The following is a 19,525-nucleotide window of genomic DNA, read 5'->3' as shown; positions in this document are numbered from 1 at the left end:
CGCTTATCAATAAACATGTTAAGTGTGCCACTTATCTCTCAATTAGATTATTTTTCCTTATTTTCTCTTTCTCTCTCTCCCTCTCCGAGCAAGTGAGTGAGTGAGTGAGTGAATGTGGGTGTGTGGCTATTTTGACACTGACGGGTCACAAATCAATGTAATAGACACACTAGCCCCTTGGGGTCGCTCTCCCCCTCCTCTGCTTCACTTTCAGCCCCTGACCGTCACAGTTCTCTTCATGTATCCAACTGAAGTGGTCCAAATGGCTATTTGGAGGCATCGTGGATTATTATTAAAGAGGCTTGTTGTTTTGACGTGTTCGAAAACAGAATTGCTAACGAGGAGAATTAAGTGTTGTCATTCACAGATTGTCAGAATGGTATTATAAACGAATTAAGCCTATTGTGAATTGCATTAATATGGCCTAATGTGCCTATATGATTGATTAGCCTGTAGCCTCAGAACACTGTCAGCTGAAGAACAGTCAGGCGAGGATCAGGAAGACGTTAATGCAACCTACACATTCGTCATAGGCTACCAGTAAAGTGGTAAAATGAATAAAAGCAAAGTCGGATGGAAGCAGTAAAGCATCGTGGTGTGGAGGGGTGTCACTTCCTAATAGAACGGATAGGCGTTGTGTTGAGATTATATTTCTCTCACCCAATTGCTCTCAAGCACGTAGCTATTGCCAATTGACCATAAATCATAGGATGCACATTTGTGCGTCCAGTCGGCGCCCGTGTTCACAGAGATGCCTGCCTTCCTGGAAGGACTTGATTGCGTTCACCTCCTCACGACTCCTCTCTTTCCCACAATGCACTGTGAGCGTGTCCGCTGTCTGTGGTGCTGAAGCTGCGCGTGCCGGACACAATCGAAGCATCCTAGCGCGCGTTGGTCAGAGCGACGAAAGTCTTCTAGATATCAGCAAATGGGTTATAAGCGAATTCAAATTGGAATCTGGAATTAGAGTCTAGAATTTGGGTATATTTGTAGTCTCTCTTGTTTATTCTAAAAAACGCCTGTGATTTTCTTTTAGCCTCTCGCTCTCTTTATTGTCTCCGCGCAACCCAGTTCCACCTCGCGTCCTTTATGCACAACACGCTGCTCCAGTCCTCCCCCAGAAAACAGACCTTCGCGTCGGAGCAGCATGGCCCGCTCCAACCGCTCCCACTGAGAGAGATGGAAGCAAAGCAGCACTCGATAAAGAGCCTGAAAAGCTACCCGGAGGCGGGAGGCCGGAGCCTGGCAGCGGCCGCGGGAGGAGACGTTGGCGGCGGAGGAGGAGTTGGTGGCGGCGGCGGTTACCGAGCCGGCTCGGCAGAGATGGATATGGAGGCAAAGATCCAGAAAGCTATTGACTTCAAGGTGGAGGGCCACCGGTGCTACAAGGAGAAGAAATTCCGGGAAGCAATCGGGAAGTACCACCGGGCTCTGCTGCAGCTGAAGGGGGTGCATGTCATCGACGGAACCACGGGCTCCGAGGTCAACCTGCTGAGCCAAGCCGCCGCCAAGATGACGGAGGAGCAGCGGAGAGCTGTGGAGAGCACGGAGATCGAATGCTACGACAGCTTGACAGGTGAGACGATGTTGTTGTCTGTGGAATCGCCTTTTCATCCGCACACACACACGCAGCGAATCGGCATAGCCTAGTCCCCCCTCTAGCCTGCGAGGAAACCTGGAAAGATCGTTTCGATTCTCGCTGCCATTGTTCGGTTCACCGGGTTCGCAGAAAGAGCGAGATTTTTTTTGCCTACTATTGTTTTAATGTCAGGCGTAAGGTTTCTCCCGCTCTGCTATTAGCCTGAATAGGCCTATTGTTGGAGATTGACAGAGGCTAAAATAGCCTAGTCTACTTTTTTCACACTCCGTGGACAGCGCAACGGTGCTGAATTCCTGCATGGCGAGTGTAGTCCGTGGATTTTAATAGCCTATTTCCATTGTGTGATTGACTGATTGTCCTATAGATGGTGTTTTATCAGAGTGTAAGCGCTACCTAATTGACAGTCACGATGGCTGGATCTTTTTTTATTTAGCAATTCTAGTTGTTGTTGTTTTTTTTAGAAATGTTCCACGTAGCCTACCAGACCCGGATTTCGCCTGTAGCCATGTCCTCGTGTGATGCTTATCGCTTACCCCCCCCCCCCCCCCTCCCCTTCCGTCCGTCCGTCTCGATCTGTTATGAACCAGTCATGTCTCTTTTTTCTAGTAAGCGTTATTTATAGAACACGTCATTTCCTTCCACACCATGTAGCCTATAAGCCTAGTTCGTTATTGTAGCTTTCCAATTAATGGAAAGGTGTGGGTGTGAGAGAGAGAGAGAGAGAGAGAGAGAGAGAGAGAGAGAAGAGAGAGAGAGAGAGAGAGAGAGAGAGAGAGGGAGGGGGGGGGCAGGGCACTCATCCATCCCATGAAAACAGGGAACAGCTACAATAACAGCACACAACTGGGGCCTCTGGGCACCTGGCTCCCCCAGTAGGCTCTGTCTTCCTGCCCTCCACTAACACCTGACCCTGGATTACCCTCGCAGGATGCAGCTGTGTTGTAACTCAGCTCACATGTAACCTCTGTGTGTGTGTGTGTGTGTGTGTGTGTGTGTGTGTGTGTGTGTGTGTGTGTGTGTGTGTGTGTGTGTGTGTGTGTGTGTGTGTGTGTGTGTGTGCGCGCGTGCGTTTTGTTCCCACTGATAATTCCCCTGGTTTCTGTTTTATATTCTCTGCTCATCCTTCTGTCAGTAAGGTGCCAGTGTGAGGCCTGCAGGGCGCCCATGAGGCTTAGGCCATCTGAAGATAAAGACTGTTCTCTATTTACTCTAACTGTGAAGATAAAGACTGTTCTCTATTTACTCTAACTGTGACTGTTAGAGAATGGCTCGATTGTGTCTGTCCTCAGTTATTCTTCAACTGAAACAGGATAGTCTACAAGATCATCTACACGAGACTGTGCTCTGACAGATAATCTAATCATGGTCAGTTTGTCAGATGTGAGTTACAGTTGGCCTGTAAAATTGGCTGCATCTTAATCCATCATAGCATAGTTATACTGTATGAAGGGAATATGGGGTTAGAAACCCATATTGTCAATCTGAGATAGAAGGATTATTGGAAAGAGAACGTGTCAGATCCATCTAACAAATGAGAGTGTTGCCAGACCCGTTTATTCACCGTGACCAGAAGAAGTCCAAGAGTGCAGACATAGGCAGGTAGTACGACACACAGACCAGTACACACCATAATAAAACATGCTCTAAGGAGATAGCGCTAGGAAGACACAACCAGTCACCCATGGCACACATCCAATTAAACACCATAATATAACTAGCACTAAGGCAATAGCGCTATGGAGACCGGGGTTCTAGATATACTTACGTAATCTAAAGAGGTGACTTGAAGTGGGGAGAGGAAATAAACCAGGTGATATGTCTGTAACAAACAGTCTGCCCATGAGAATACAAAGCAGGCTAGATGGACACAGGTGGCCTGGTGGCTGGGTGTTTCGTATTCATCTTCATCCTCTTCCTCAGCCTGGCCTTGTATGGCTTGTGTTGTGTGTGTGTGCGTGTGTGTGTGTGCGTGTGTGTGTGTGTATCCGTCTGTCTATCTGACAGGGCCCTGTGGGGAAGCCGCTCTGGCGTGAAGGAGAGAGGAGAGGGGGAGGGTTAGAGAGAGAGAGAGAGAGGGAAAAATATGGAAGAGATTAAGGGAGAGAGGAAATGGAGGAAAGTGCAAGAGAGAGTGAGAGAGAGAGAGGAGAGGTTGAGTAAAAGGCAGGGAGAGAAAGAGAGGAGGAGGATAGAGAGGGGTTATAGAAAGATAGAGGGGGAGAGAGAGAGAGGGAGAGAGACAGAGAGGGGGAGAGAAAGAAGGGAGAGGGGGAGAGTGATAGAGGGAGAGAGAGAGGGGAGAGAGAGATAGAGAGAGAGTTAGAGAGAGGGAGAGAGAGATAGAGAGAGGGAGAGAGAGAGAGAGATAGAGAGGGGGAGAGAGAGATAGAGAGAGGGAGAGAGAGAGATAGAGAGGGGGACAGAGAGATAGAGAGAGAGTTAGAGAGAGGGAGAGAGAGATAGAGAGAGGGAGAGAGAGATAAAGAGAGAGAGATAGAGAGGGGGAGAGAGAGATAGAGAGAGGGAGAGAGAGAGATAGAGAGGGGGAGAGAGAGATAGAGTGAGGGAGAGAGAGAGAGTTAGAGATAGAGAGAGAGGGTTAGGGGTGGGGGAGGGGGGCGCTATCACGCAACGGGAGGCAGCATATTTACCATGGCAACCATCGCAGGCCTTTTCCTGTTATGTTGATAACTCTCACGGCTCTTTTCCCCTCACACACACACACACACACACACACACAAACACACACACACACAAACACACACACACACACACACACACACATAGGCCTACTCATGCTCTGGAACAGCAGCTTGCCAGCATGTCGTATGTTAAGGTTCAGATCCCATTCAGCCTCGTTGTCTGTACAGTATGCATGCCGATCCAACCCGTGTTATGTAACGCATAGAGGGCTCCCTGCAGAGCCAGCAGCCAGCTACCTCGTTACCCAGAGTCCTGCTGGACAGAAGGTGGCCCCTGTGGTTATGCATGCGTGCGTGCGTGCGTGTGTGTGTGTGTGTGAGGCAGCATTTTGATTGGCCAGCTGTCTTGGGCTCTGACGCATCATAGAGGGGCAGCAGAGCGGACAGTTCCACCACCACCCGCTCCGCTGTGTGTGTGTGTGTGTGTGTGTGTGTGTGTGTGTGTTGTGTGTGTGTGTGTGTGTGTGTGTGTGTGTGTGTGAGTGTGAGTGTGTGAGTGTGTGTGTGTGTGTGTCAAGGTTATAATAGTTTTGCTTTTTTCATTAGTTTTTATTTTTATATCGTTTTAACTTTTTGTTTTCAATTTCAGTTTAGTTTTGATTAGTTTTAAAGCAGGTTTGCTAGTTTAGTTTAGTTTTTATTTTTTGAAAATGCTTAGTTTTAGTTTAGTTTTTATTAGTTTCAGTATTAGTTTTAGTTTTTTTTTCTTCTGCGCTAGCCTGGTGAGACCATCCTGATCTCACAAGCTCACGTTGTTTCACTCCATGTGAAACAAACCATCTGGCGCACGTCAGGTTACTTCTGCGCAGGGGCACAGCTAAAGAACATGGAGGATAGATTTCATATTCACACAAAATACTAGGCTTACGTATGAAATGAAAAAGACTAAAACTAAGGACATTTTCTCGATAATTTTAGTTTATTTTAGTTAGTTTTGTAAACACACAACACAGTTTTAGTTAGTTATCGTTTTTTTGGAAAGTCTAGTTTTTATTTTTATTTCAGTTAACTAAAATGTTTTTTCACACCTAGTTTTCGTTTTTTAGTTAGTTTTCGTTAACTATAATAACCTTGGTGTGTGTGTGTGCGTGAGTGTGTTTGTGTGAGTGTGTGTGCGTGTGTGTGTGTGTGTGATTCTGTTTGTCTCAGCAATCATAGCAGTGTCAGCAACAGCTGACCGAGGGGGATGCTGGGTATTGGCGGGGCTGCTCATTTTGTGTGTGTGTGCGTGTGTGTGTCTGTGTGCGCGTGTGTGCGCTCAACTCTTGTTGTGACTTTGTTGTGACAAGGACAAGCCCCTCCATTGTGCATCTTGTGCCAGTCACGGCACCTTTGTAATCTAGACGGCCGACCGAGAGAGAGATTCCCCGGCTGCAGCCCTCTGGCTATCGGTGCAACACAGAGACTGAGGTGACAGACAGACAGACAGACAGACAGACAGACAGACAGACAGACAGACAGACAGACAGACAGACAGACAGACAGACAGACAGACAGACAGACAGAGTATAACTGTGTTGTAACCCACTTACTGCAGACAAATCCCTGTATCCCCAAAGGGTAATGACAGTTGGGGTGTCTCTCTTGGCAAGAAAGCAGAAAACAGGCCATTCATCATGTGCTGGTCTCCCTCAGACAGAATCAGGTAACAGTACTGAAGGCCTAGACATTATCTCTCTCTCTCTCTCTCTCTCTCTCTCTCTCTCTCTCTCTCTCTCTCTCTCTCACTCTCTCTATCTTTCACACACTTTCTGTCTTTTCCTTTCTCTGTCTCTGTCTCTGCCTCCCACCATCTCAATCTCTTGCTATTCCCTCGTTGATTTCTCTTTCTTCCTAGTAATAATAACCGATTACACATTTATGCATCTTCTCTTACTCTGCCACTGTTTCCTCTCTCTCTCTTTCTCTCTCTTTCTTATCTTTTTCCTCGCCTTTTCTCTGCTATGGCTTTTCTCCTCTGTCTAATCTCATCTCTGTCTGTCTCTCTGTCTGTCTGTCTCTCTGTCTGTCTGTCTGTCTGTCTGTCTGTCTGTCTGTCTGTCTGTCTGTCTGTCTGTCTGTCTGTCTGTCTGTCTCTCTGTCTGTGTGTCTCTGTCTCTCTGTCTCTCTGTCTGTCTGTCTGTCTGTCTGTCTGTCTCTCTGTCTGTGTGTCTCTGTCTCTCTGTCTCTCTGTCTCTCTGTCTCTCTGTCTACCTGTCTGCCTGCCTGTCCGTCAGTCTGTCAGTCTGTCTGCCTATCTGTCTGCCTGTCTGTCTATCTGTGTGTGTGCGTGTGTGTGTGTGTGTGAGTATGCGCATGCGTGCATGCTTATATGTGTGGTGTGTGTGTGTGTCTGACGCATACTGTGATGCCTGCCTTACCGGTCTCCTTACATGTGATGGTGTAGTGGAGGGTAGATACGGCGGTACACAGAGTTCACCCACTTCTTTATCCATGGACCAACAGTTCACACACTTCTTTAAACACCACTAATGTAAACACTTACATTTCTGCTACAGAATACACACTTCATTAAACACCACTAATGTAAACACTTACATTTCTGCTACAGAATACACACTTCTTTAAACACCACTAATGTAAACACTTACATTTCTGCTACAGAATACACACTTCATTAAACACCACTAATGTAAACACTTACATTTCTGCTACAGAATACACACTTCTTTAAACCCCACTAATCTAAACACTTACATTTCTGCTACAGAATACACACTTCTTTAGGCAGAGTATACCCACTTATTCAGTCACCGCTACACCCTTGCTTACATGGCACTCACAGAATTCACAGGGCAGCATGTAGCTCAGGAGGTAGAGCGGCCGGCTGGGGATCGCAAGGTCACTGGTTCGATCCCAGCTCCCGTGCCAAAGTGTCCTTGTGCCGAAGTGTCCTTGAGAAAGACACTGAACACCAAAATCGCTCACGTGTGGTACAGTGGCGCAGTACCTTTCTGTGCGGAGTTTGCATGTTCGACAAGGGTTTCCTCCCAAAGAACCCAATACGAAACAGAAGCTCTTCAGTCCGGTCCTGAGCACTTGGTCCCTAGCCTGGTATGACCATCCCGACTGAGCACTTGGTCCCTAGCCTGGTATGACCATCCCGATCTAGCGAGCTCACTGCTTCGCTCCGCAATATTGGTCTGGCCTAGAGAGCGATTATGTGAGAGGGGGTACTTACCTTGACAGCCAATGAGCGTTCAGCAAACTTTTGCCAAATCCAGTCGGAAGAACGGCAACAACGTCTTTTCCACCAAGAAACTCCGCTAGTGCATACTCTTGTTCTTGTTTAAATGTTGTGATTTAGTCTATTTCTGCAATAACTGCACTTATAGCTGCGTTTATTCTTCTAACGTTAACGTTACCACTCGTTGCTTCGGGAGCCGCCATGTTTGTTTAGGGAGCGGCAGGGACACCAACCAATCAGGGGCTGCTTTCCACTGTGGGGCGGGACAGCAGTTAAAACGTGATTGGCCCGGTATGGTCTGGATTTTGGCATAATCGCTCTGGAGGAGGCGAAGGCCAGACCGTTCTGCGTTAGTGAAACAGAATGTGAGCTCGCGAGAACGGGATGGTCGTACCAGGCTACTTGGTCCCCGGGTGCCAGGAATGATGGCTGCCCACGGCTCCTGGCTGCTCCTGGAGGAGGACGGCTTGGGATTGGGAAATGCAGGGAACAATTTCCACTATGTGTGATCATCGGCCGTGGCAGAATAAAGACCCTCTGGGTCCAGAAACAGACAGCTCATAAATAAAACCATGATAAGAGTCCAATTTTAATCTATGAAGATGAGCGTGAGAGGATGTGTGTGTGTGTGTGATCAGTGTGAGAGGATGTGTGTGTGTGTGATCAGTGTGAGAGGATGTGTGTGTGTGATAAGTGTGAGAGGATGTGTGTGTGTGTGTGTGTGTGATCAGTGTGAGAGGATGTGTGTGTGTGTGTGATCAGTGTGAGAGGATGTGTGTGTGTGTGATCAGTGTGAGAGGATGTGTGTGTGTGTGTGATCAGCGTGAGAGGATGTGTGTGTGTGTGTGTGATCAGCGTGAGAGGATGTGTGTGTGTGTGATCAGTGTGAGAGGATGTGTGTGTGTGTGTGATCAGTGTGAGAGGATGTGTGTGTGTGTGTGATCAGTGTGAGAGGATGTGTGTGTGTGATCAGTGTGAGAGGATGTGTGTGTGTGTGATCAGTGTGAGAGGATGTGTGTGTGTGTGATCAGTGTGAGAGGATGTGTGTGTGTGATCAGTGTGAGAGGATGTGTGTGTGTGTGTGTGTGTGATCAGTGTGAGAGGATGTGTGTGTGTGATCAGTGTGAGAGGATGTGTGTGTGTGTGTGATCAGTGTGAGAGGATGTGTGTGTGTGTGTGTGATCAGTGTGAGAGGATGTGTGTGTGATCAGTGTGAGAGGATGTGTGTGTGTGTGATCAGTGTGAGAGGATGTGTGTGTGTGATCAGTGTGAGAGGATGTGTGTGTGTGTGTGATCAGTGTGAGAGGATGTGTGTGTGTGTGTGTGATCAGTGTGAGAGGATGTGTGTGTGATCAGTGTGAGAGGATGTGTGTGTGTGTGATCAGTGTGAGAGGATGTGTGTGTGTGTGTGATCAGTGTGAGAGGATGTGTGTGTGTGTGATCAGTGTGAGAGGATGTGTGTGTGTGTGTGATCAGTGTGAGAGGATGTGTGTGTGTATGTGATCAGTGTGAGAGGATGTGTGTGTGTATGTGATCAGTGTGAGAGGATGTGTGTGTGTGATCAGTGTGAGAGGATGTGTGTGTGTGTGTGTGATCAGTGTGAGAGGATGTGTGTGTGTGTGATCAGTGTGAGAGGATGTGTGTGTGTGTGATCAGTGTGAGAGGATGTGTGTGTGTGTGTGTGATCAGTGTGAGAGGATGTGTGTGTGTGTGTGTGTGTGTGTGATCAGTGTGAGAGGATGTGTGTGTGTGATCAGTGTGAGAGGATGTGTGTGTGTGTGTGATCAGTGTGAGAGGATGTGTGTGTGTGTGATCAGTGTGAGAGGATGTGTGTGTGTGTGATCAGTGTGAGAGGATGTGTGTGTGTGTGATCAGTGTGAATTAGCAGTCACTGCACGGTGCACAGGTCCTGTCCTTCTCTCAAAGTGACTGAGCTGTTCCTTCTCTGCGTGTGATTGGCTGACTGTTTGAATGAGTCATAAGTTGCCGGCCGGGGAAGCGGCAGCAGCAGGAAGTGATGAATGGAGCAGTTTGTTTGGTAACACTGACGCCTTCTATTTTACTGGCTAGTTCTCATCACCCTGCTCGCAGTGATGATGATGATGATGTAGCAGCTTCCACCCACCTGTCAGGCTAAACGAGCGTGTGTGTGTGTGTGTATGTGTGAGTGTATGCACACAGGGCATTTTACTAAGATGCACTTGGTCACGGAAGATGGACAGATTAGAAGGTTTACACTGTGTATTGTGTCATGGTTGTATATTGTGTCATGGTTGTGTATTTTGACTTGAAACATGTGTACTACTGTAACGCATGCAGGGTTCATTATAGGATCAACTCAGGCATCAATACACTCTACAACCCCTCCATCACTGTGTGTGCGTGCGTGTCTCTGTCCATCTCCACTCAAGGCCATTTAAGCGAAGGACCAGTTCGTCAATGAACTTTTGAACCGTGACTTGCAATTACAGGCAGCCATTGTAATGAGGTTTTAATGAGCTGCTGCTCGGCGCCATCAACAGCTGCTCCTCTCCCTGGACAAAACAGACACAGGAACACTGCTGTCAAGAACACAGAACGCTCTCCGACAACAGACAGAAGCTTCTAGAATTAGATCAGTTTTATGTTCTGTCTCGGTGTTCCGTTTGGCTCTCGGCCAATAGTCTGGGTCAGTGTTGGGGGGTCGGGGTGGGTGTTGTCAGGCAGGGCTTGGGTTACCTGCAGACGGGGCGCCATCACCAGGTCAGCCTGTACAAGGACAGAACCGGTCAGTCGGACTATAGGCTGGCTTATACAGGCAGCCCACTCCTGCCTTTCATCTTCGGCCAAGTAAGTAACTGGGGGATAGCAGGAAGATGAGGAAGAGGAGGAGCAGGAGGGAGGAAGAGTACAAAGGAGGGATGAAGGGAAGGGATGGGTAGAGGGGGAGGGCGAGGAGGGGAGGAAGAGTATTAGATGTAAGAGAAGGTTTAAGAAGAGAGGAAGGAGGAGGTATGATATGGGTAGGAGGAAGAGGAATAGGATGGCAGGGAGAGATAGAGGGAGAGAGAGATGAAAGGAGAGAGATAGAGGGAGAGAGAGATGAAAGGAGAGAGATAGAGGGAGAGAGAGGGAGACAGATCAGAAGAGAGAGATAGAGGGAGAGAGAGGAAGACAGAGATGAGAAGAGAGAGAGAGAGAGAGAGAGAGAGAGAGAGAGAGAGGACGTGTGACATGGGTAGGAGGAAGGGGAATAAGGGGGGAGGGAGAGATAGAGGGAGAGAGAGATGAAAGGAGAAAGATAGAGGGAGAGAGAGGGAGACAGAGATGAGAAGAGAGAGAGAGAGAGAGAGAGGGAGACAGAGATGAGAAGAGAGAGAGAGAGAGAGAGAGAGAGAGAGAGAGGATGTGTGACATGGGTAGGAGGAAGGGGAATAAGGTGGGAGGGAGAGATAGAGAGAGAGGAGGAGGTTGATGGATGGATGAGGGGATGACGTTTTGTCCGAGCGGTGACTGCTGGTTGGCAGAGGGGCGGGGCAGGGCTGGTTGGCAGGGGGGCGGGGCCAGGCTGGTTGGCAGGGGGGCGGGGCCGGGCTGGTTGCTGTGGGCGTCTCGTGTGCCAGGTCTGCAGATGGCATGGCAACGCTGCCGCTGCCGCTGCCACACACACACACACACACACACACACACACACACACACACACACACACACACACACACCATACTGTTCTATACACACATACACACACACTGTACTGTTCTACACGCATACACACACACACACACACACACACTGTACTGTTCTACACACATACACACACACACACACACACACACACACTGTTCTATCCTACACACACACTCAACACACACCGTACTGTCCTACACACAAACACACACACACACACACACACACATGGTACTGTCCTACACACACCACACACACACTGTACTGTCCTACACACACCCCACACACACTGCAGCTGAGAGAAGGGGAGGGATTAGGGGAGATGGGGGGATGGAGAGGGTCAGAGGAGGGGGAGGAGGGAGAAAGAGGGGGAGGAGCTAGAGGGGGGTGAGAGGGTGGGATGAGTTGAGCTGGAGAGAGAGATCAAAAATTTAAAAGGGAGAGGGAGCGATTAAAGGAATGAAGAGCGAGGGAGGAGAGAGGAGGGAGAGGCAGAGAGCCAAGAGAGGGGGGGTTGGTGAGGCAGGGTAGTGCAGGACAGGGGAGGGGGGGGGCGAAGGAGACACCGCCCAGGGCATTAAATATAAAGGGATTATAGAACAGGGACAGAGGGAGGAGACTGAGGACATGCAGGGCGGAGGGGAGAGAGAGGGAGGAACGGAGGGAGAGGTGGATCAGTTGAACCTCTCTGACCTTAGAGAGGAGGGAGAGAGAGAGGGAGGAAACGGAGGGAGAGATGGATCAGTGAACCTCTCTGACCTTAGAGAGGAGGGGAGAGAGAGAGGGAGGAACGGAGGGAGAGGTGGATCAGTGAACCTCTCTGACCTTAGAGAGGAGGGAGAGAGAGGGAGGAACGGAGGGAGAGATGGATCAGTGAACCTCTCTGACCTTAGAGAGGAGGCAGAGAGAGAGGGAGGAACGGAGGGAGAGATGGATCAGTGAACCTCTCTGACCTTAGAGGGAAGCTAGAGAGAGAGAGAGGGAGGAACGGAGGGGAGAGAGAGGGAGTAACGGAGGGAGAGATGGATCAGTGAACCTCTCTGACCTTAGAGAGGAGGGAGAGAGAGAGGGAGGAACGGAGGGAGAGATGGATCAGTGAACCTCTCTGACCTTAGAGAGGAGGGAGAGAGAGAGGGAGGAACGGAGGGAGAGATGGATCAGTGAACCTCTCTGACCTTAGAGAGGAGGGAGAGAGAGAGGGAGGAACGGAGGGAGAGATGGATCAGTGAACCTCTCTGACCTCAGAGAGGAGGGAGAGAGAGAGGGAGGAACGGAGGGAGAGATGGATCAGTGAACCTCTCTGACTTTAGAGAGGAGGGAGAGAGAGTTGTTCTTTTTTCTTTCCGCAGCTTCCGTTTGTTTTTTTGCAGCGAGTGCAGCTCCGGCAGACTGGGAGAGAGATGAATAACGCCCAGTCATCTGGGAGGAGCAGGGAGGGAGGGAGGAGGGAGGGAGAGAGAGAGAGAAGGGGGAGAGAGAGAGGGAGGGGGAGAGAGAGAGAGAGAGAGGGGGAGAGAGAAGGAGGGGGGGGGGGAGAGAGAGAGGGGAGGAAGAGAGAGAGAGAGAGAAGGGGGGAGAGAGAGGGAGGGGGAGAGAGAAGGAGGGAGGGGGAGAGAGAGGGAGGTGGGAGAGAGAGAGAGGGAGGCTAGGGGGAGAGAGAGAGGGAGGTTAGGGGTGACAGGAGGAAATATAGATGGGGTGAGAGAGGGTTGCAGGCTTGAGATCACCACACTATCTGCGTTTCCCCTGGATGACACCACCACCAGTCTGGGTTGAGACTGACCGTGGTGCCAGAGCTGAGTTGTTGTCGTGGCCTTTGAGTGGGCCAGGTCCATATCTGCTGAGACAAGCACACTCAGGGATCATGTTGCTGTGACTGGGCCAGCTTAAGAGTTAGCTCAAAGGCTTGGAGAGCATAGGATAACATAATACCAATATTCATCTCCAGAGAAGGTTTGATGGTATCATTGGCTTTTAAAGGGGGGAAGTGGAGAAGGCACTTTGGGGAAAAGGGTGGAGGACTGAGCCAAGGAGCGAGAATGTCCTGGTCTGCCCTGGCCGGTTATACAAGGAGGAAACTTTTGGAACACCTGTAAATCGACAGGTGCGTTGGAGACGGATATAAACAAATACAGACCTTCTTCAGGTAAAACGGTTAATAAGGACAGTAGAGATACTGTATACAATACTGTTTAGTCGTTTTTTCAGCAGTTTATGGCCCAATCTCTGGCTGACTGACTGACTGTTCTATCTAATTGACTAGCGTATTTAAGGGGAAAAAATAATCCTACTCAACTGTAGTGTCTCCCCTTAATTTACTGACTGATTGACCGACTGCCCGACTGACCGACCGGCTGACTTGATGTCTGACTTCTGTCTCCATCCATCCATCCATCCATCCATCCATCCATCCATCCAACTTCATCCGCTTATCCGGGGCCGGGTCGCGGAGGCAGCAGTTCCAGCAGGGGGCCCCAGACATCCCTTTCCCTAGCAGCATCAACCAGCCTGGGGAATCTTTAGCCGCTCACAGGCCAGTACGGAGATGTAGTCCCGCCACCTGGTCCTGGGTCTACCCCGCGGCCTCCTCCCAGCCGGACACGCCTGGAACACCTCCCTAGGGAGGCGCCCAGGAGGCATCCTCACTAGATGCCCGAACCACTTCAACTGGCTCCTTTCGACGCAAAGGAGCAGCGGCTCTACTCCGAGTCTCTCACGGATGACTGAACTTCTCACCCGATCTCTCAGGGAGACCCCAGCCACCCTCCGGAGAAAACTCATTTTGGCCGCTTGTATCCGTACACTTCTGTCTATGTATCTATATTCAGCTGTTCAGCCCAGTGTTCTAGTGGAGTCACCAAAGTTTCACATATCATTTGCTGGTTTCTCAGACCACTTAGCGTGTCCAGCAGAGGAGTATTACAGTCTGACAGCCAATAGCAGATAGAAGTGGACACCAGTCAGGCTCCATGCCAAAGCAGTTGGCAGCTCTACTGCAAGTCACCATGCAGTAACTCCATCTCTGTCTTTACCTCTCTCTCTCTCTCTCTCTCTCTCTCTCTCTCTCTCTCTCTCTTTGTCTCTCTCTCTCTGTCTCTCTCTCTCTCTCTCTCTCCCTCTCTCTCTCTGTCTCTCTGTCTCTCTCTCTCTCTCTGTCTATCTCTCTCTGTCTCTCTCTCTCTCTCTATCCCTCTCCCTCTCTCTCTCTCTCTCTCTCTCTGTCTCTCTCTCTCTGTCTCTCTCCCTCTCTCTCTCTCTCTCTCTGTCTCTCTCTCTCTCTGTCTCTCTCTCTCTCTCTCTCTATCCCTCTCCCTCTATCTCTCTCTGTCTCCCCCCTCCCCTCTCTCTCCCTCCCTCTCTCTCTCTCTCCCTCTCCCTCCCTCTCTCTCTCTCTCTCTTTCCCTCCCTCCCTCTCTCTCTCTCTCTCTCTCTCTCTCTCTCTCTCCTTGGTCCATCTGAAGGTAGCTTCTTCTATCCTTCATCTACCCCCACTCCTTTATCTCCGACCACCAACCAGGTCACAGGCCTGATAACCCTGATCAACTCTTCCAAAGATCTGACCTGCCTCAACCCCAATACGGATGTGTCTCCGCCAGCAACCACAGTGCTCCTCGCGGCCTGGTCATGTTTAGTCAGCTGAACTAGGATCAGTCATTATTGGGTAAGAGGAGTGAGCTGATCTCACGGTGGGGGAGCAGGCGGGTGCAGGGGTGCCGTGCTGTTGGATCGGGGTTCGGAGTGGGGAGACAGGTGCTGTATGGAGGGTGTGGGGGTGGTTAGTGGTCTGGGGTTAAAGGGTCGGGGGCCAGGATCAGAGTGGAACAGTTCAATCCCCATTGAGATTGCAGCTTTATCTGATTTAGGCTAAACCCTTCTCTCTCTCTCTCTCTCTCTCTCTCTCTCTCTCTCTCTCTCTCTCTCTCTCTCTGTCTGTCACTCTGTCTCTCTCTCTCTCTCTCTCTCTCTCTCTCTCTCTGTCTGTCACTCTGTCTCTCTCTCACTGTTGCTCTCTCTCTCTCTCTCTGTCTGTCACTCTCTAACTCGCTCTCTCTCTCTCTCTCTCTCTCTCTCTCTCTCTCTCTCTCTGTCTGTCACCCTCTAACTCGCTCTCTCTCTCTCTCTCCATCTCTCTGTGATCTGACAGAATAATCTGCCGACTTCATTCATTTCCACTGCCAGGATTGCTGTTGCACTCTGGGTAATTCATGCGTGTGTGTTTTGGCATGGATGGGTAATGGGGGAACCAATGTTCCTCAGGGTTTATGAGGTAGGGGGGAAGACTAGGGCTGCGTTCCGAATCGCATACTTCTACTACTTACTACTAGTACCTACTACAGCTGCCCTCAGAAAGTACGTACTTTGCAAGCAGTAGGCATCCAATTGGGACATACTACTCTGTCATAACATTGCGCCCTGAAAGCTGACCACATCCGTCGCAGTCCATAAAGCGACATTCGCCCACAGCTGTCCGCAGAGACGCGCAAGATTCGAGATGGTTGGCGCAGTAAATCCCTTGCAGATGCACGAGAACGCCAGAGACGCCAATACCGTCGGAGGACAAGAGCTCTCCTGTTGTTCCTTTGCAATGTATGTAGTTTGAACTGAATTGTACATTTTAACCTGATCAAGGTATTTATCCACGTCAGTAAAATTACATAATGCATTTCAGTCATTGTCATTCTATGTCCTGTCTGCATGTGAAGCAGCCTCACATTTAACTTAGTAACGTCAGTGTAAACATTATTGCCAATTCTGTTGTGTAACTTAGTTGACTGAACCTACATTTTACAAACTTTGATATGTGACAGTATATAATCAGATCATTGCAGTTGTAATGTAGTGTCCTTGTATCTCAAACTGGAAATAAACCATTCATGCAATTAAGTTAACTTTTTATTTCCCATTCATTTCACTTCAATCACCATACTCATATTCATAGGATGTCCACCCTACAACATATTGCCAGTTGAACCCCAATGCACCCATCCTGCAGCTCTACTTTGATGATCTCCTGGCTGCAGCAGTGTCTGCACCACTTGACTGTGTTCCAGCTCTCCAAGAACACGATTACACGATCCAACATTAGGATACACAGCATCACACCTCATTGTTTCTTCACCAAAACCAAGCTTGATGCCTGTTAATTTGTTCTTCATTTTGTATTGTCACCCTCATTTTCCCAAGCTACCATTATGCATTATGTTTTGTTTAACACGTGTGATGTATAAATCCAATGATCAATCATAACTACATCTAATGATCAATCATGACTTGTGTATTGTGTACTGTGTAATCCACACATCACTTTGTCCCAGTTTCACCTGTAACTTTGAAGGAAAAAGTGTGGATGCTTTGAAAGACCATTTCAAGTCCAGTGGAGGCCAAGCTACCCGTCAGTCAACAATTATTCAACACTCAGGATACAGTATATTTGACTGATTGAGCTCTAAGAAAGCACAGGTTAGTTGGTCGAAACATTTAATGAGGCATTTTAAGCAAACAAATGAAGCTAATAAAATTAAACATGCTGCAACACAAGACAAACAAAACAAACAAAGCTAAATGATCATTTCTTGGCGAGTGCCTCCAGTAGTGCCAAAAAGCGGTCCTCCCGCCTCTCCTCTCTTGACCGAGACTCATCCTCTCTCCTCCTGGCCTCCTCGTCTCTTCTCTCCTCCCTTGTAAGTTTTATTAGTCAGGTGCACATCATACAGGTATAATATGCACTGGAATGCAATTGCTAGCTCCCAAAAGTGCATAGTACAGTAAAAAATAGAAGTAATTAAGTAAAAGACACTAAAGATTTAAAAAAGAGTAAAAATACAGCACAATCTTGTTATACTGAGGGAGACTGGAGTAGTCCACACCATCTTGTATTTGTCATACCTTGTTCTGGCCACCTCCTCTCTCCTCCTGGTCTCCTCTTCTCTCCTCTCTCCTCCTGCTCTCCTGGTACCTCTCTTCCTCCCTAGCCCTGGCTGCCTCCTCTCTCCCCCTGGCCTCCTCATACCTTTGCCCCTCTAGTGCCTGCTGTCTTGCCTCTCTCTTTTCCGTCTCTCTAAGGTAGTCCAGTACCTGGCTACTGGACTGACCTCCCTCCCTCCTTCTCTTTCGTGGTGGTACAGCAGGACACTCGTCCTCCACAGGAATGGGATCAGACACAGAGGGAGTTGAGACTTCAACAGCCTCCTGGCTTGCTGATGAAATTAGCAATGGTGGGGTGATGGATGGCTTACTGCCCAATGCAGCATCCATCACCCCATACCATTTCCAGGAGGCTGCTGTTGCCTCCCCTCCCTCTGTGCTGACCCCTGTTTTAGGACACTTCAAATCCTGCAAATTAGATGACAGAATTAGTTAATGACACTAAAGCATAGTAAATGGCTAATCGAAGGCATACACACAACACTGGTGACTGACTTTCTATTTTAGTTTGAGGTTCTCCCATTTCTTTTTTATGGTGGCTGGTGTCACCTTCCCCTCCAAGCCAAGCTCAACCACAAACATCCTAAGGGGACAAGGAACATGCCCAGCAATGACAAATGCTCCTTTCATCACATTTCGTAAAATAGGGTCAAGTGTTACTCACTCAAACCCCTTTATTGCTGCATTCCTCTTCCCAGTGAACAGCTCCTCCTTCTCCATCCTCCACTGGATGAGTTGCTCAGTATGTTCATCTGTCCCTAACAAATGAATGATGTTTTCCAGTGAGACAAAGCAGTTGACTGACTAGTACTTCAACTACCTAGTTAACGTTAGCTGACTGACGTCCTGGATAGGCTCGTGCATTAACAGCAAACTATTTTCTGGTGAGCTGAATTGGTATGTCGTACCGTACATAGCTAGCTATACTGACTTGGCTTGCATTCTGCTTTTTGGCAAATTTGACGAATGATGAGAAGAGTGAGAGGTAACGTTGTTAACTTCAGTGCACCACATAGCTAGCTAGCTAACTAGCTGGCTAGTTGATGTTACAGAAGTAAGTTACGCTAGTAGCTTCCACTATAGATACCACTAGGCCACTGGCTGAGGTTATAGGTTTACATTTGCGCTCATTTATCCACTTAGCTTCGTGCAGCAATAGTATCTTTTAATGTTTCAATTATACACACAACACGAGTCGCTACAAATATGTAGTGACGTTACTGTACTAACACTTGAATGCGCTGCCGCTGCCGCTTGCACATCTGTCTGCGCGCCGCAGGATTCATAATAAAGCCTCCAGCGCGACTCGCACGTGACGTAATTTCCGCTGCGCACAGGATTGTGGGTCAGAATAGGCAGAGAAGACTGCTGGCGTGCATACTGCAAAATACGACCGGATGTAGTATCACATCCTGGCATTTTTGCCATACTGCATGTGGCATACTATGTATTGGGACATACTACTTTCTGTTTTGGCATACTATATAGTAGGGTAGTAGGCGATTCGGAACGCAGCCTTAGAGATGCATGGGGAGAAAAACACCTGTTCCTGTTGCCCCTGGCAGAGGAGCCATGGAGGAGGAGCTGAGGAGGCCGGTGAAGCAGAGCCACACACACACACACACACACACACACACACACACTCACACACACTCACACACACACACACACACACACACACACACACACACACACACTCACACACACTCACACTCACACGCTAGAATAAGATCCACAAGGGTGTCTAATTATGAGCCTCTCGTTGGGTTAGGAGTCGGCGCTAGTCTCAACGCTGTAGTGACACACACACACACACACACAGAGCTCATTTTTAGCCCTTGTTTTCACACGTGCCATTTCCGTTTTAGTGACGTTTTTGTGCAAATTCTGAATATCAGTCATAAGTCTGCCAGGGTTCGTCACATTCAGGACCGCTGAGGTCTGAATACCGGAGCAAACCTCTGAATAACTCTGAAACCCTCCTCCAGACGGCCCACACCTGCTAAATCTCACAGGAGGGGAAGGGTCTGAGGGGAGAAGAAAGGAGAGAATGTTCCGTTTTGAAGAGGGAGGAGGCGAGGGAAAGAAGAGAGAGCAGAGAGCCAAGACGGGGGGAGAGAGAGAGAGAGAGAGAGAGAGAAGAATGGAGGAAGGAGGGTAATGAATAGTTGGGAGAGAGAACAAAGAAGAAACAGAGAGGAGTGTGAGAAACAGAGAGAGAGAGAAGGGCGAGGGGGGAGATATATAGATAGATAGATAGATAGATAGATAGATAGATAGATAGATAGATAGATAGATAGATAGATAGATAGATAGATAGATAGATAGATAGATAGATAGATAGATAGATAGATAGATAGATAGATAGATAGATAGATAGATAGACAGACAGACAGACAGACAGACAGACAGACAGACAGACAGACAGACAGACAGACAGACAG

General features: G+C 48.7%; 1 protein-coding gene across 1 annotated transcript in view; it reads left to right on the top strand.

Annotated features, from left to right (window-relative positions):
- Nucleotides 1-1,089: 1,089 nt before the first annotated feature.
- Nucleotides 1,090-19,525, top strand: part of ttc9b (tetratricopeptide repeat domain 9B) — a gene marked incomplete at both ends in the record, with an annotated part of 27,035 nt that continues 8,599 nt past the window's right edge. The window contains one exon of the mRNA XM_084441636.1: nt 1,090-1,576. Coding sequence (XP_084297762.1) covers nt 1,090-1,576 — 487 coding nt within the window. The remainder of the gene's footprint in view (nt 1,577-19,525) is intronic.

The sequence above is a fragment of the Borostomias antarcticus genome (genome assembly GCF_949987555.1).
Source record: "Borostomias antarcticus genome assembly, chromosome: 1".
NCBI lineage: Eukaryota > Metazoa > Chordata > Actinopteri > Stomiiformes > Stomiidae > Borostomias > Borostomias antarcticus.
The sequence above is the reverse complement of the archived record's forward strand: the minus strand, read 5'-3'. Positions and strand labels throughout refer to the sequence as shown.